Genomic DNA, 17,150 nt, shown 5'->3' with positions numbered 1-17,150 from the left:
ATGAGCGTGACTTCTCCCAATGATTGGCTGCAATATGGAATGGGCGGGCACAACATCGAAGTACGGTCTGCCTCACGCCTAAACCTCCTCCGACGAACTCTGACATCTCGTGCAGGCAAACACGATCCTATACCACACCTTGAACCAATTGTCGTCTTTGGCCGCCGCTCTGAACGAAAGCAGCCTCGCCGCCTCGTGGACCCAGACTGCCTCCACCCTCAAGTCGTCCGCCAACACGCTCCTCTGGGATGACTCCGCCGGGATGTACCGTGACAACGAAACGACAACGCTCCACCCCCAAGACGGCAACGCCTGGGCCGTTGTCGCCCATCTCACCCTCAGCGCAATCCAGTCCCGCTCCATCAGCTCCGACCTCGCCATGCGCTGGACGGCGTACGGCACCCCGACGGCGGAGGCGGCAGATGCGATCTCGCCCTTCATATCCGGCTTTGAGCTGCAGGCTCACGTCTTTGCGGGCAAGGTCAGTGCCGCACTCGACTGATGCGTCTCCAGTGGGGCTTCATGCTCGACGACCCGCGGATGATGAATAGCACGTTCATACAGGGCTACTCGGCCACTGGCGCGCTGCTCTACGCGCCGTACAGCCTCGACGCACGTATCAGCCGCGCGCTGGTTCCTCACTAGTTTAGAATCGCTGGGTGCTACACTCATATCAGCTCCTCTCTGCCTCCGCCACGAGGTCTTCTGCCGCCCAGAAGGCGACAGCCGTAACCTGCTTCTTGCCGGCTTGCACTTTCAAATTCACGACCCGGCTTACGATGCGGCGGGTCATTGTCTACGCCTTCATCGTCGAAAGCCCGATTGGTTATACCGCGCGTGCCGTGAATCGAGAGACACATTGGCGCCGGGCGCTGCCATGTCACCCTACCGGTTGAGATGCTCAGCAACACTCCCCTCGCGATTGTGGACGCTTCGATAGCGACAACGACACGCAGAGCAGCTGCCCGACAACTCTGCATGCGACGAGCGTTCTCGAAGGACCCTCAACGCTAGGACTTGAGTATCGGCAGTTAGGCTCTACATCATGTGGCTGCAGAGGCCTGGTACGTCACAAGCTCGCTCTACGTTTGCCCCGGTCTAATCGGATTTTTGCCTTAACGCAGAATGATCGACGTTATGTGCGCGCGCGTGTGCCAGGTGTGAGAGATGCGGTCGTCGCGCAAGACCTGCAGCCCGCGTCCATGCTTGTCCGGTACGGTTTCAGTATGTACGTGCACGCGCCTGTGGCAGATATAGGAGTGCTGACGGCGTCAGTGGTGCAGCGATTCACTCCGGACTACAACACATTATCGCCTCTCGCAGCCGTCCTCGTGAGGTCCGCTCTCGTAGTCGGCCCTGGATGAGGATGCGCAAGGGCCTCGCCCGGTACTCGTGCAACCTTCCTATGCCTGTACTCGCGCGGGAGCCAGACAGACATCAACGCGCGCCATCGGATCCCGGACTACAACACATTATCGCCTCTCGCAGCCGTCCTCGTGAGGTCCGCTCTCGTAGTCGGCCCTGGATGAGGATGCGCAAGGGCCTCGCCCGGTACTCGTGCAACCTTTCTACGCCTGTACTCGCGCGGGAGCCAGACAGACATCAACGCGCGCCATCGGATCCGTGAAGTTGTCATGGGAACATGCTCGTGAATGTCTCTAGTGTGTATACTATTGATAATTGGCTAGCAATGCCCTCGGTGTACGACGTGGGGACCACATCTGAAGCCTCGGGGTCAACTTTACGGCGGATTGGAGGACTTCGTATGCAGCATTTCCGCTCCAATGTACAGGATGTGGACGTGTATTGTAGCAAAACATACACATGGTATTCAAACAGATTCAGCACGTTATGGGGTTCGTAGTAGAGCTGGCCTTCGCCCTTGATCATGGAAAGGACCAAAGATATGTAACGATATATCTACTTCTAGAGTTTCCTAGACCTCATGTGGTAGATGCCTGTTGAAGAATTGAGCGCGGATGTTCAGGACGTTATCGATGCGATATTCTGCACTTTCGTGAGTGAGTGTGTCAGTCAATTCATTGTGCTAGAGTCTTACATCTTAAGTTTGCTCCGGGCCCTCACTTGTGAAAGCTTCAGCGTCACTGACAGATTCCACGGAAGCAGTAGATGGAGTGGCAGCTTCAGATTGTACAACATGATCATCGGAGAACCTAAGGTTCAATATCAAGCGCGGTTGGCGGAGATCTGCGTGAGCGAAAAGGACAAATCGAAGGTATATTCGAAGCGGCCAAAGATCTTCGTAGTGCCACAGGTAGCGCCAAGCCTCGACGTTGGCAACCTGCGAGTTCATGAGATTTGCCAGCACTGAAGACAAAGCGACGTACCTCGGACACCACGATTCCCGTCGCGAATGTTGGCTGGTCTTGATAGACCCGGCCTATGACACAAGTCTCATGCGCTAGCTTGCAGATGTGCTTCTGCATTTTCCCCGGTGCTAATGTGAGTCGAATGCAATAGCGCGTCAAGTAGTAGAAACTGACTTTAATTCGAGGCCAATGCATCTTGAAGAGGGGCGCCATCGGCGACAGCATCTGCCTCAAAGTGAGCTTACGCCCATCAGGGCCAAGGCGTCTAGGTTTCTCGATAACATAGAGAGGATCTATGTGGAGGGGATCCATGTAGAGAGGATCCATGGGGATTGATTGATCAGGGCAACCCATCCCGCGCGCTGTACTAGTGGGAGTTGACGAGAACGGTCGGTGCTCGCCTTACACGATGTTTTTCAAAGAATCATGACAGTCAATTGCAAGCATCATATTACGAGAGCATCGCGATCATTCCTCGATCCGCGCCCAGTCTGGGGTGTCATCTTCCGCGCCGCTCTCGTCGCTATCCTCGTCCTCCGTGTCAGCCGCATACTCATCGTCCTCAACATCTACACCTGTCCACGCCGAGTGTGATTTCGATAGAGGATGAGTCGGCAGCGACATCCACGGATACGTCCAAACGACTGACCCAAGAGTTTTTCTTCAGCAAATGCATCTTCCGTGCATGCTGTGGCATCCGTCAACATTGCCGTTGCCATCATTGCCTGGCGTGCATTCAATTGCGAAGACTTCTTAGAAGGCGCGTCTGGAGTTCTGTCAGGCTGGCGTTGCAGAGTATCTGATCACAGGAGAAGGCGTACCAGACGAGACCTTGACTGTATCGAACTGCGGTATCCATTTGCCTCCAAGCGCCGAAACCTTGAGCAAGGGTAACCATCTGGACGAGAAGACTGTCCCAAGCCTCGTGAGTATGCGTGATTGGCGTCGAGCGTAAGCGTTCAGTCCGCGCATGAGACGGAGGTCCACTTCGATCCGTTGGTCTTGCTGTTCATCCCACCAGGAAGCCTTCGCACGGAGATAGGTCAGGACACGTCTCATTTCCTCCACAAGAAGCACGACCTCTTCGGCGCATCTGCGCGATCGTGCCCGCTGCCTCGCCCATTCGCTGCGCAAGTGTTCATCGGCATCCCTGTCATCAGTCTCCGTGTTGCCAGTGCGGGCATCAGGCGCAGTCCATACCCAGGAAGGTGTCCTCCGCCGTTCCGAATCATCCAATACATCATCACGGTATGGACCACGGATATCGTCGTCGGACAAACGACGGTAGTAGTTCCACCATTCTCCGGATGGATCCAAGATCTTGACAGCTGCGTATGCCGAGCGGTACGTAAACACAGACTGTTCGAGCTTCTTCGATATCCCGTCCCAGAGCGTTTTGGATCGCGTGCCATCTTTCTGGCCTGAACATGTGTTAATATAGAGATCAATCCAAAATTTGAGTTCCCGTACCGCCCATCGAATGCTTGATCTTTTGACGCACGGAAGCCCTGACGCCCAGGAAGCGTCGAACGTTGACCAGTCCATCCTTCATTCTAGCGATGACGTATTGCTTCTCCATGTCAACAACACCTCCGACACACCCGGAAATGCGCAGAGCATCGGGGATGTCGGAGGGCATCAGGATCGGAAGATGCTCAGCTTTGATGATGGCATCGGACGTTTCGTCGTTCTCCGCAAGCCGAGAAGAGCGACGGGTGATGGCTGCTGGCATGTAAGAGTTTTGAACGCTGTACCACTCCTGAATGCTCCGATAGAGCGCCGTGCGCCGCTCTTGCAATGTGGACGTCGCCGTGTCCGTTGCGTTTGCTTTGAGTTGCTTGGCCTGAGCCTCGATGGACCATCTGGTGTGATGGGGGTAGTCAGCCTAGCTCACATGTGTCACTTCGAACTCACTGCTGATCGCGCAGAATGAATCCCTGTCGAATGAATAGATTGGCAGTTGTGGGATGAAGCGTAGCTTTGTTGATGTTGGCATCTCGGGCGTCTTGGTCAGCAAGCTCCTTCCGCAATTGACTGACATTGATGGCTGGATTGCATGTAGTATCAATACGCGCATCTAAAATTCCAGGAGGAAGTCACCGAACTTGCCTTGTTCGGGCTCTTCGTACGGATTTGGATTTTTGTTCGGGTCAAGCTCCCATAGGCGGATCATCTCCTCCCACTTTTGAATGAGAGCGGGACTAAATCGCGAGGTGTGCTCTTCATAAACTCGTCGATGTCGAGCGCGCTCGTGAAGAGTTGTGATCAATGACTTGAAGAAGAAGTCACCTATCGGCAATTAGTATTGAGACTGAAAACAGTAGCATCTTAGCCAACTCACCCATCCCGACGACCTTCCGGAAATTCCAAAATCCCCAGTGATCATTAAGTGTATGATGACGTGCGCCCGGGCCCATGTCCCGCGTCATCGTAGAAACGCCGCCGATGTGGGCCCACTCTTGCTCTATGGTCTCTGCGTGCGTGAGGCCGACATACTCGTGAAGAAGGAAGTACATTAATAATTGACAGAGCAATGCGTGCCCGTGGACATGGAGGTTTGGAATAAAAAAGCGTAGAGTAATCGCTGAGAGTGCCGCAAAACGTGCTGGGAGGGCGGCGTGGCGCGTCTTAAGGTTCTTTTTCCACTGGCATGCGATGTCGTAACTGACAACGACGGGGAGCACGCACCCGAGAAGAAGAAGCGTGGACCAAAAAATGTAGTCCATTGTCACGTACCTGACGCAAATGAGCACCAGCTTGCAGACATGAGAGAAAAGCAAACATAACATACTTTTCGCCCTTCTGCAGATCAGCAACTCCATTTGGCCGGACAAGCGCATGCCTTGCGCACTTGACGGCACCGACACCACTTACTGACATGACACCAGGTTTCGACTTCGTCGCGTTCATATGTTTGATAGCGTTGAACGCCGAGTCGCAGGGGTCCGTGGTCTTCAGAGAGTAGTCAGTAAGACATTTGGTCACTGGCGAGCGGTAGAAATTTAGGTACTCACCTCCTCAATCTCCACGTGCGACTCGATGTGCTCCTTGTACTCCTTTTCAGGCACGTAATATCCCCAGCCGCTGCCGAGTTCCGGATCGTTAATCTTCCTATCCTTATTTTTCAGACGAAAACAGGCGTCGACAGCGAGGAATAGTGAGTAAATCCATCTGCACAGATGTAGGTCAGTATGAATCATGCGGAAAATCGTAAAACAACCTTTCTTCTGGAGGACGCTGGTTCCAATCATCCGGGATGTTCCAGCCTGGTTGGGGACACGCCGGGCAAACGACAGCCAGGGCGCCATTCGACGTTGCCTCGATTCCTGACGGGTCATGTCCACGGGCTGCCCGCTTAAGGGCCATGAGATGAGCCCACTGCCTCGTAGCTAGGGTTGCTTCATGGTATCTCGACTGAAAACACATCGCGTTAGCTTTAGTTCACTACTATAGGATCTGACTCACCGCGTGATGGGATAGACCAGCATTGTCCGTCTTCTGAACGACGGCCAGATAATAGTCATGAAGGGATATTTTCCCCTGGAGCGTAAGGCGGTGAAAGGTGTCGAGGAAAGAAAATGTGAATGCGGTACGGGGCTGTTGAGTAGAGGCAGGAAACCACCCGGCGTTCAGAAGCTGCTCGTACGGAAGAGTAGTGGAGCATCCGCAGTATTTGACATTAACGGAGTGGTAGCCGTTTGCGTCGAGAACGAGGAACGACTGATGAGCTGGGTGTGGATTACCGCAGCCTTCACCGCATCGATGGCCGAGTTGAACTTGGAGCCCTAGCTCGTGTAGTGACACCGGCCAGAAGCAGTCATGATCCCAATACTTGTGCGAGTCATTGGGTGTTATAAAGTGTATAGCAAATCACTCACTTGAATATGATGGAGTGGAAGTTGGCGATGGACCTCTACTACGCAAGTCTTGCACATCAAGCACTCGCCGAGGCAATCCTCACAACGATACATTCCAGGCTGCGTTGTCGACAGGCAAACCTCGCAGGGCGCTGGTGTTTCGGTCGGCAAGGCCTCCTGGGTGAGTAGGATATCAAGGAATTTTCGGCGCATCTGGGGCAGCCACTGCTCCATACGATACTACAATCTGGTTTGATTCGATCTTCTCAAAGTAAGCGATAGTACTTACCGAGATGGTCTTCGTAGGCTTTTTCTTCTGCTTTCGAGGTTTCTTGCGTGTCCCAGTACCGTTTGAGCCTCCGAGAGTCTCAGAGTCGGCACAAGTACCTTCTGCGTTCCCATCCCGGGAGGTTTGTGCATCTTGATCTGGAGACGATTGCTGATGGAGCCGCTTTGCAGAGGTGACACTGGAGCTTAACCGCCCCGTTCTCTCCGATATCTTCAGTCTTACATCTTCAGCCACTGTCTTCGGGGTTGCTAATACATCTTTGCCACAGAACTTCGGCAGTTTGGAGCGGGGCATTGCTTGTATGGTGACAATGAGTGCTCAGAAAATGACAGCGAGCAGCACATGTAGATGCAGTGCAGGTTGTTTGTTTTGGATGCGATAACAAGATCGTCTGCGACGGTACTACCACAGGCAAGCGAGACAATCTGAGATGATCAACAATACACAGCATAATCAGCTTAACGATTCCAGCGGTCTAACCCCCGCACGGCAATATTTTGGTCAAATATGCATTGAGTTCTTACATCACAGTGGTAGACATTAATGGGAGTCAGTGAGACGCCTCGCTTTTGCATATAATTAATATCATACATGAGCGAATATTTCGTGCTGTTGATGTGGAGTTTTGTGACGAGATGCCTACTACATATGACCCAGACAGAACCTTATTGTTACCTGGATATACTATTCGATGTGCGGCCGCGATGTCGGTACCACGGCACCATACTATGACTCAGCGATCACATCGCACGCCAAAGGACAAGAATCTACAAGAAACCCAGACAGGCAGTCGTCGGGAACCGTGACTGGAAGTCTCCGTCATGCCAAGTCAGTAGAGAAAGGTGAGACAACTCACTGAGGTATGAATGGAAGTGCGGAGCCGGTCAACTGTACGCCGCGAGACATCTATGTCGACGAAGGAGACTTGGGCGATGCAGCAACACCATTGGTACGAGGGCCATTAGGACGGGGGCTCCTACGACGAGAGAGCGGGAAGACGCCAGACATGGGAAGCGGCGCTCGAATACGCAGCCCGGGCGGCGTTACGGGAACGTTGCGCGGAGACTTATCCGGCAGAGGGTTCGTAACAGGGCGTGACGGCCCCGACGGCAAACAACGACTAACAAGATATTCCTCATCCAGTCTTTCATAGTCAGGGGACGGCGATGGAGGAGGGGCGGGCGGAAAAACATATGGCCACGAGATCGTTGCACGCGCACCGTACCGCTGGGCAGGTGTCGCTGAAGATCGTGTTAGCTTATGTCAGGACAAAAAATTGAACACGTACGGAGCCAGAAGTTGCAGAGCGCTGACAGCGCGAGGAACGCAGACTGCGACTCCGTCAGAGGCTTGCTTTGGATCGCGGATCCGGTCGAAGTCTCTCGCAGCCGCGGCATCTGAAAGTTGTCGGCCGCCTTCAAGAGCGACTCATAACCTCCTTCCTCCATCAAAAACCTACTACATGGGTGATAAGCACGACGATCTGACATTGGAGATAACGAGCACGAACAAGTCTGAGGGGATGCTGGCAAAGAGAGAGTTATCGCTGTGCAAGTCGGGGGGAAAAGTGGACTGGAGGGGCGTTGACAGCACATGCCAGTTTTTATCCCCGAAGGCATGCGGCGGACAGATGCTCGGCGCTGGAATGACTTGACGGCATGGCTCGCGGACGATCGGGGTCCGAGAATCAGGGTGGGGTTCGTAATCTGAGCGTTCACTTGAATGGGACGTGGACTTGTCATTTGCGATGGAAGTGCTCACATGAGCGAGCAAGGATACTCGAAAGTAGCAAATTCTGAACCTATTAGAGAGTGCATGTGAAGACTTACTCCACGAATGCCACTTCACATTGCACAAAGAAGACGGTGAACCGGGTGATACGCAATTTCACATAGTGTGATGCAAATGGTACTTCGTCGGCAGTGATGCCAGTTCAGAGGGCGCCCTCCATGACGAGAGACACCCAGCTTGAACATGAAGGAATACCGCGCTGCGATGGATAGTCAGCGACGTTTTGACCGCGGAGAACCGGTGGCGGAGAAGCTTGTGAGATTGAGTTGCCACGGTGCAACGTGGACCTGCTATAATTACCACCTGTTGCCGCATCAGGCACCCTGCGCTGCATGGCGACATTAAGTCCAAGAAAGGTCCCTTGATACCGTCTGTGGATCATCCGCCGGGGTATACATGTCCAGGGTGTCTTGCAGAGCTGCCATGAGGGAGCTATTATGGTTGAGGATTATTATCAAAGCATGAGCGATTTATTTCCGGATTTGAATGTTATCTGGCCATTCTTAGACGTTCCAAGTGAGATCGAGGCATTTTTACTGATCTGACATCGTTCGTACAGACGACTTGTCGAGTTTTCAAGCTCCTGAGCAAAGTGTTTGTGATAGAAGCCGCTATCGGCCATGAACTTTGCTTCGCAGGAGTGGATACCAGTGTTCATGTAGATCTGCGGTGAAAGGAGAACACCGCAGCGTACAGCATCGTGAAACTCCCGCGAACTTGACGCCGTTGGTGGGGGACGTCATTGCATAATCTTCAAATCGGCGTCGCCCGAATCCCTACCAAATCTGTAGTGTCAGGATGAAACGCTCCGCGGATAGCATACGAAGGGGCACACCGGATCGTACAGCTCCTTCGCGAGACCGATGGACTAGATCGCGGTCTTCCTCCGCTGGTAGCGATAGCATCACACGAAGTCTTCCCAAGCTTGTGACATCAATGTCCAAACATTGTCATAAGCATGACAAAATGCCGTGGTGCATGGGCCTGTCATGCTCCTTTGCAAGATGCCGGGCACGGAAGATGTCGTTGGATGATCTTGAGATCGGCATCACTCAAATCTGCCAAACTCACAGTGTCAGTGTTAAATTCGCAGTGGATAGCGCATGAATCGGCGCATCGAATTTATTCAGCTCCTTCGTGAGATGTCGGTGATGGACTATATCACAGCATTCTCTGCTGGTAGCACTAGCATCACACGAAGTACTTCCGAGTTAACTTCAGTGAATGGCGAGCGCCGTGGCGCACGCGCCGTCAAGCTCCTTCGCAAGGCGCCGGTGACGCCGGGAGACGTCGTCGCATGGCCTATAACCCGACAATGCATGGATCATTAATTGAGTTATCAACATCCGGTGCGCGGGAGATCGCGACCGCGACAACGCACCGTTCAGCTATTGCACAAATCACCAATGACAGGAGAAGTTACTGGTTTATCTGTTGGCTCACTCGGCGTTATGCGGCCCACTGCCAACATTGCCATATCGGCATAAACTTCACGGAAATCCCCGGGAGAATGCAACGCACCCAATCGGCCAGGTCGTGCGCAATGCGCTTCGTTGTTGTATTTACGGGCCGCGATCGTTGGGATTGCACCCATTGCTACAAGCTTAGCGATGCAAAGTCAACGGGAAATGGCGAGGGTGGCGACGTGCTGGATCGTCGAAATCCTATGTAAAGTATTCATCATCGAACAAGTACTCAGCGAAGGAGAAATGGTTATGATACAATATGCACAGACCATCGGATCTAGCCGTACCCTCATCAATTTTCATGGTGGGTGATCTGCACGGATTTGGATTGTTTTGACGGAGTATAGCGCACTATGACATGTACCGTGCTCTTCGTGGAAGCTATCATGAGATTAAGAGAGAAGGACGGCGATGTACTGTGGTGAAACGTACATTGGAGGACAGCGGCAGCTGTAGCCGTTCATCGGAATTCTCGTCACCATGGAGTATTCGCAGCTTGAGCTAGAGGATGAATAAAGTCAGAAAGGGCCTGGAAAAACCGCAGCAACTACCCTCAGCTTCATCCGAGAATGCCTGCAGTGTCGCAACCACCTGTTACGCCTGTAATATCACAACCATCTGTGTGGAGCGAGGCGGAGCGAGCACTGCTCTCCAGCCATGCAACCGAATATGTGAACTCCGGAAGCGACAAGCAGTCGTTCTACAGACGCGTATGGTGCATATACCTCCGCGCACATCCTGTGATGCCTAACCCGGAAGAGATCGCCGAGAGCGGAGGCGATGCCATGAAGGCATTTCGGCACCTAGGTTGTGCTCAACGTCGTGCACGACGGCTCGCGGTATGTTGCCTGCTTTAACCCAGCCCAGCCCTATGTGATACTAACCAGGTGTTACTTCGAACAACAGCAAATGACTTACTGGTATCAGAACAACGGCAAGCGTGCTGCGGCTGAGCAGGCGTCTGGTTTTGTGGCCCCTAATCGCGCCAGATTACTCAACCTAACAAACAAGGAAAAAAGGAAACCACAAGTGAGCATCATCCAGTGTACAATTACCGTGCTCTCTAGAGTCTAACATTCGACGAAGCCTGTCCACGCATGGATGCGCGTCTTCTACGATAAACCGGAGGTGAAGGCCGCGTATGATCAGGCGTGGGAAGCAGCAGTCACGGCCGGGTGGGATGAGAAGAAGGAGATCTCTTTTCGTAATATGTGGGCAGGGCAGCAGCTTGAGAACGCGGACCATGCAGCGAGGGCGCTCGTGGACGAGTACCGTGAGACAGGATATCTCAAGGACGACGTGGAGCGCTATATCGAGGTCAGCCCCTTCGACGACTCTGACATGATTCGTGCGAAACAGATTCAAGAGTGAGTACAGCATTACCCGATGCCATTCATAGTCTAATCTGTTTTAGGTCTCTCGACAATCTTCCCCATACCCTGAAACGTGTCGCGGAAAGTCTTCACAAGCAGACGGGCTGGAACTTCAGTATAACCTGTGGAGGTCCTTTACCTCGGGCCCCGAACGGCAAAGTGAATACTTTGCAGTGAGTCAACATGACACCGATTCGGCTGTCCACTTATCGTCTTTAGCCTATCCGTTGGAAAATGCAAGCAAGGCATGGAATGGTCCGACTGGAACTCGGAATACAAGGAAGACATACGCAGGTTTCGTCAGTTCTGCGATGCAACCTTCTGTGAGTCAATTCAATTGCAGACTTAAGTTTGAAGCTCACATCAGGAACCAATAGCTCCAGCCGAATGTATGGCATTAAGTCTCACCCGGATACAGACTTCGACGTTCAATGCCTCGAGCTTGATGGCGGCTTCGACTTCGACTTCGACTGGCCCAACTTCGGCTACCGCAAATGCCAGTTTCGACCCCGCTGTGATAGATCCATCATTGCTGGACATGACCCTCGTCACAGACGTTTCGCTCGATTTTGTTGCCACTGCAGCAACGTCTATCATAGAATACCCTGGTGATCCTTCATCAGGCACGGTGCCGGCCCCTTCGAAGAAGCGTCGTAGAGCCGAGAAAGTGGCTTCCAACCACAAGAAGGCGAAAGCCCGTCGCGAGAAGACAATTCTGGTACAAGCAGAAGAACAGGTGTTCAGATCGGAATCAAACCCTTTCCTTGCCCCGTCTGCCGTGCCCCCCGTTGTATCATCTCCAGTCCTGCCCTCGGCGCCGCCCCAGGTCTCGTCCTCCGTGCCGCCTCATGTTCTGCCTACAGCGCCGTTACAGGTCCTGCCCTCTGTGACATCGCTGGTCCCTCCCTTGGCAGCGCCTCAAGTACTGCCCTCGGCGGCGCCTCACGTCCCCCCCCCTGCGGCGCCTCATGTTCTGCCCTCCCCGACGTCTCCGGTCCTGCCCTTCATAACGTCTCCGGTCCCTCCCTCGGCGCCACCTCAGGTTGTGCCCGAGGCCACGCCTCACGTCCCGCCCTCGTCGGCGCCTCAAGTCCCGCCCTCGGCACCACCTCAGGTCGTGCCCGAGGCCACGCCTCACGTCCCGCCCTCTGCGGCGCCTCAAGTCCCGCCCTCGGCGCCCCCTCAGGTCGTGCCCTCGGCCACGCCTCACGTCGTGCCATCGGCCACGCCTCAGGTCGTTCCCTCGGCCGCGCCTCACGTCCCGCCCTCAGCGCCACCTCATGCCCTGCCTACAGCGCCACTACAGGTCCCGCCCTCGGTAGTATCACCAGTCCCTCCCTCAGTGGCGCCTCAAGTCCCGCCCTCGGCGCCACCTCAGGTCGTGCCCGAGGCCATGCCTCACGTCGCGTCCTCGGCGGCGCCTCAGGTCGTGCCCTCTGCGGCACCTCAAATCCCGCCCTCTGCGATGCCTCAGGTCTCGTTGTCAGCGCTGCCGCTACCGCTTGCACCACCCGCGGCCGCTTCTCAAGCGGCGGTTGACTCACGTACTCAAACGACCACAATACGGAGACATCTCAATGTTTCTTCAGCCCCCGCCAATGGCCTCGTTGATTTGGACGCAGATGAGGATGAGGATGAGGATGGGGCTGATGACATTCCACTTGGCGTCACCTCCAATGATTTGGATGATGAGGAGCGGCAGGAGATTTTGGCGCTCAACAGGTTCGTAGTGTGTACACATTCTATGGCCTTATAATTGACTAATTCTGAGACCAGCGGCAAACCGACACGTGCTATGCCCAATCCAATCTCTACCAGGAAGTCCGGGCGTGTTCGTAAAGCATCGCAGAAGTTGGCATCCCTCGAATCCACCGCATTCACCGCATTGGATGCAAGACTATCGGCCGCTGAGCTCATCGGCAAAGTTGTGCTAGACGAAAGTCTGCCTACCTATTTTACATCCGCAGTCAAGTTCATGGGATCTCAGGAATACGGCCCCTACAACGATTTTCTGCAGATGCTCAAAGCTTTTATTGTTTTCGAAGCCAAGTCACAATTCCGAGCACAGAATGTGAGTGCTTTAGCTGTCTGTGAACTTTGTGTTTCATTCGTCCTGTCAGTCTCGCACCAAGGCCATCAACCGACCCAAAGTCATCCAGACATGGATGACGGGCCCGAAACGAGACTTCGCAAGCATGAAGTCGTGGGACCCAGGGCAAGACATCGCGGGGTGGTTTTTGTGGTGGGCAACACTGCAGCCGGCATGGCGCGGTGCCATCATGCCTCATTCTCGTGAAACCCCTCCTGGGGCTCGCTACCCTGACATCAAAACTGGTCAAATGGGTGTTGTCACCGTGGTCGCATCTCTCGTATGCCTCTACCTGTCGACCGAAGAGCAGGAGCTCTGCCAGAAACTGGCTACAGGCGCCCACGATCTATGCTGGGTTTTAAAAGCTGCCGCCAGCGGCATTTCTGCGAGAGACGACGAAGAAAACGAGAAGCAGCCGCCCCGCAAGTAAGTAGATGTCGCGATCTCAGTTAGTTCAAACGTACTCATTCATTCTCATCAGGCGACCTCGCTTGTAGCATCAAGTTCGATTCGCGTACAGAGTATCTCTAATTCTGTTATGACCTTGCTCCATTCACTTTCTATCAGAGTACTAGTAGTCCGTTCCTTATATTTCTAACATGCAGCTTAATCTGTGCCCTAGATAGCGAGCGATAGTCTTGCATAGTCAGTCAATTGCACGTTGCGAGTAGTATCATATAGAATTTCTTGACAATACCATGGTCATGGTCATATACACCCATCATCAACCTTGCAAAACGTACGCTGCACGCAACCTTCGGTGACGGCGATCTCATTGTAGGCTATGACACGCGGGTGGTTCAATTTAATACTCCATCGCAGTATGACGCGGTGACGATGTACACCGTGTGTCGACGACAAGACATTTATTTATGTGAAGTCACTGAAATGGATGAATGACGCAAAGCGGCACTGCGCATGCATCGGGGGTGCCGACATGCGGACAATCAACCAGCCCGCGCAGGCGTGCTCACGCTCATCACACAAGGCTGCTGGAGTTTGTTGTCGAGGTTGAGCCCGAGAGTAGGCATACCTCCTCGTGATTCTGCTGGAGATTATCAGCCAGATCGCGCCGGCGTGCTCGCGCTCACCGTGATGAATCGTCTCACGCCGCTGCTGGCGTATCTCGACGGGGCCGGGCTGAAGCACGGCGCCGATCTTCTTCGTGCTGTTGCCGGGGATTGTCAATCAGCCCGCGCAGGTGTGCTCGCGTTCGTTGCGCGAGGCTGCTGGAGTTTGTTGTCGAGGTTGAGCCCGAGAGTAGGCATATCTCCTCGTGATTCTGCTGGAGATTATCAGCCAGATCGCGCCGGTGTGCTCGCGCTCACCAGGACGGAGCGTCTCGTGCCGCTGCTGGCGTATCTCGACGGGGCCGGGCTGAAGCACGGCGCCTATCTTCCTCATGCTGTTGCCGGGGATTGTCAACCAACCCGCGCAGGCGTGCTCGCGTTCGTTGTGCGAGGCTGCTGGAGTTTGTTGTCGAGGTTGAGCCCGAGAGTAGGCATACCTCCTCGTGATTCTGCTGGAGATTATCAGCCAGATCGCGCCGGCGTGCTCGCGCTCACCGTGATGAATCGTCTCATGCCGCTGCTAACATATCTTGTACGTGTGTTATCCTACATATCAGTGTTCACAGTAGAGTCCTGCCCTGCCCATCCGCCTTAGTTACTAGTGTGGCGCGTCCGATACGAATTAGCAGTGCGCGCGCATCAAATAAGCCAGTAGATGAGTATGTGAATTAATAAGAAGAGAGGTTCAATCAGAGCACGACACGAACACGTGCCACCCCTGCCGTATTTGGCTGCCCATCTGCGGACGAGTCTAGCATCGCGTGCTGAACTTTATTGGGCGGCTTGGTGCTCTGAAGAAGCTGCAGTTTATACTGCACGGGCGCACGCGTGCGAGGCCCACGCGAGTCCAGGTGTTGATACTGCGTTTTGTTTACGAGGAAGGCAAGGCTCAGTTGCAGGCGGTTTGTGCAAGGTGTTTTTGCTGCTGTAGCAGGTGTTTTATTAGACTGGACTGGTCACTAGCATTGTCCAAAAGTACCACATAATGGATCCGAGCCAGTCCGGCCGGTTCCAAGAGTATAGGGAGTACAGAAATGGTCTGATGACGCGGTAAAACGGTCGTAGAATAGGGCGTATCATCCATCCGAACGGTGTCTTGTATGGACAAGTCTCGAAGAACAGCGGTAGTAGTACGGTCAGCGCCGCCATGAATGTGGTTAAACCGGCGGCGGCGCAGCACACTCCAGCTACGACGGTGTCAATGGGCCAAAGTAGAGTGACGAGCCCGCCGAAGAAAAGCACGACCGCGAGCTGCAAAAGGCCAGGAACCAACGTCACGATAGTGGGGACTTTCCATTTTTGAAAGGCATCGTAGCGGAACTTCCGAAGCTGTATGGCGTGCTGAACGGGGGAGATGTTCGGCCATGCCATGTACTCGCGAAGCCATTGCTTCACGAATATGCCGAGCAGAGCAGAGGCGAGCGCGAGGATGAGGCTTAGGAACCAGAGTGCGTTGATCGCGACCACATGGGAATCGGCCTGAAAGGACATGTTCAGCGGATCGAGGGACGCAGGGGCGGCCTGGTTCAAGGAGATCTGCTGGAGCTGGAGAGAAATATTCGAGAGCAGTTGGACGGAAAGCTGAGTGTTGTCCGGCTGCAACTGGGTGTACACTTCGATCAGGAACGCCGTGAGGACCGCAGAGAACAGACCGGCCTATCAATACACGACGCGTTAACAAGAGCGGTGATTAGATCAAGAGAATAGCGCACAAAGATGAGGAGGTTATCGATATCCTCCGAGTATCCCTTGATCATTTCCCGATCATACAGTTGTAGCCGGTCGTACACGTAGTCCCAGCCCGTGGCGCCAGGTTTTGTCGGCTTGTTTTCCGCGGGCTGTCAAAGAATCGTATCTTAGTAACTGGCGGCATTATCCGAGCATGTCGTGTCTTACTTTCGTCTTCAGGTCGTGTGCGGATGGCAGGTCGCCACGATTGCCCGCTGCACCGCCGCCGTTTTGAGTTTCTGGACCTGGTTCGCCCACTACGGGCCTGGCCGCTTCATTACGAGCATCTCCTCGTTGGCTCGTGGATCGGCGATTGCCAATGTGTGGCACGTCCTACGGTAAAGAGGTCAGCGACCACTACTTGAACAACACGGCCTAGATCTCGTCTCACATCCTTCGGGGGTTCTTCTGGAGGCTCAGGCCCTCGTTCAGCGATGTTTAATACCGGGCTGGAGGGTGGTGGCGACGCCATGCGAGAAGGAGTTGAACAGGTGTGAGTGGTATGGATGGAGAGGAGGGAACGGAGGGAGCGCGGCTCAGGCAGAGAAAGGCGTTTTGTAAGTAGCTCCAGGCAGTAGGCGCTCGAGCGCGGAGCTTCATATCGGCTCAAGATATTTTGCGGCGTAGGGCGTGTTGACAGCGTGTATGCACGACATCCCATATCCGTACTCATGAATGCATATGACCCGTTCCCACAGCGGTGGGTATGAAGTTCGCACTAGCCTTGGATTTATAACCGGATACAAAACCGAATTTTGAGATTGGTTCACTTTACCGATGGATTCGAAAGAAGTTTTAATACTTCGAGTATTCATGTATTTAATAGCGCAATTAGTTATTTCAAAACGGGTGAGGTGTGGATTTTGAGTATGCGCAATGCGCGTATGTACAACCATATTACAAGATTGGATGGGCATATATACTACATTAGGATTTCAAGAATGCGCAAGAACGGAATCGAGATTAGAATTTGAAGAATTCGTTTTGCGACGGATGAGTGGCATATTTTAAATACAAGAAAAGTCCACATTGGTTGACCCAATCAGCGGCCCGTGAGTGGGCAGTCAGCAACCCGTGAGCGGGCAGTCAACGACCCGTGAGCGCGGACGTGATCGTCCACCGTGTTACCAGTGGATCGACGTCGGTTGCCGCGCATG

The 17,150-nt window shown here is 53.8% G+C and overlaps 5 protein-coding genes across 5 annotated transcripts; 3 read left to right on the top strand and 2 right to left on the bottom strand.

Moving 5' to 3' along the window:
• Positions 1-645, top strand: PUNSTDRAFT_133534 (uncharacterized protein; the record flags this gene model as incomplete). The annotated part of the gene is made up of 3 exons (XM_007382972.1): positions 1-60; positions 116-481; positions 514-645. The coding sequence occupies 3 exons, from the start codon at positions 1-3 to the stop codon at positions 643-645; spliced, it is 558 nt and encodes a 185-aa protein (XP_007383034.1).
• Positions 646-2,798: 2,153 nt separating this feature from the next.
• Positions 2,799-7,924, bottom strand: PUNSTDRAFT_133533 (uncharacterized protein; the record flags this gene model as incomplete). Its single annotated transcript, XM_007382971.1, has 13 exons — positions 2,799-2,905; positions 2,980-3,096; positions 3,152-3,751; positions 3,801-4,192; positions 4,245-4,377; positions 4,431-4,619; positions 4,672-5,066; positions 5,122-5,282; positions 5,345-5,501; positions 5,551-5,744; positions 5,796-6,058; positions 7,697-7,717; positions 7,765-7,924. The coding sequence occupies 13 exons, from the start codon at positions 7,922-7,924 to the stop codon at positions 2,799-2,801; spliced, it is 2,889 nt and encodes a 962-aa protein (XP_007383033.1).
• Positions 7,925-10,302: 2,378 nt separating this feature from the next.
• PUNSTDRAFT_133532 (uncharacterized protein) lies at positions 10,303-13,726 on the top strand (the record flags this gene model as incomplete). The annotated part of the gene is made up of 9 exons (XM_007382970.1): positions 10,303-10,572; positions 10,640-10,762; positions 10,820-11,100; positions 11,148-11,279; positions 11,326-11,429; positions 11,484-12,828; positions 12,883-13,177; positions 13,227-13,621; positions 13,693-13,726. The coding sequence occupies 9 exons, from the start codon at positions 10,303-10,305 to the stop codon at positions 13,724-13,726; spliced, it is 2,979 nt and encodes a 992-aa protein (XP_007383032.1).
• A 387-nt stretch (positions 13,727-14,113) lies between these two features.
• PUNSTDRAFT_133531 (uncharacterized protein) lies at positions 14,114-14,765 on the top strand (the record flags this gene model as incomplete). The annotated part of the gene is made up of 2 exons (XM_007382969.1): positions 14,114-14,650; positions 14,697-14,765. 2 exons carry the CDS (start codon positions 14,114-14,116, stop codon positions 14,763-14,765), a joined length of 606 nt encoding a protein of 201 aa, XP_007383031.1.
• Positions 14,766-15,528: 763 nt separating this feature from the next.
• Positions 15,529-16,034, bottom strand: PUNSTDRAFT_33357 (uncharacterized protein; the record flags this gene model as incomplete). The annotated part of the gene is made up of 2 exons (XM_007382968.1): positions 15,529-15,921; positions 15,978-16,034. Coding segments are annotated over 2 exons (450 nt in total), but the record flags the coding sequence as incomplete, so codon positions are not given.
• Positions 16,035-17,150: the final 1,116 nt, after the last annotated feature.

This window comes from Punctularia strigosozonata, assembly GCF_000264995.1.
Source record: "Punctularia strigosozonata HHB-11173 SS5 unplaced genomic scaffold PUNSTscaffold_5, whole genome shotgun sequence".
Lineage (NCBI taxonomy): Eukaryota > Fungi > Basidiomycota > Agaricomycetes > Corticiales > Punctulariaceae > Punctularia > Punctularia strigosozonata.
This window is presented reverse-complemented; position numbering and strand designations above follow the sequence as displayed.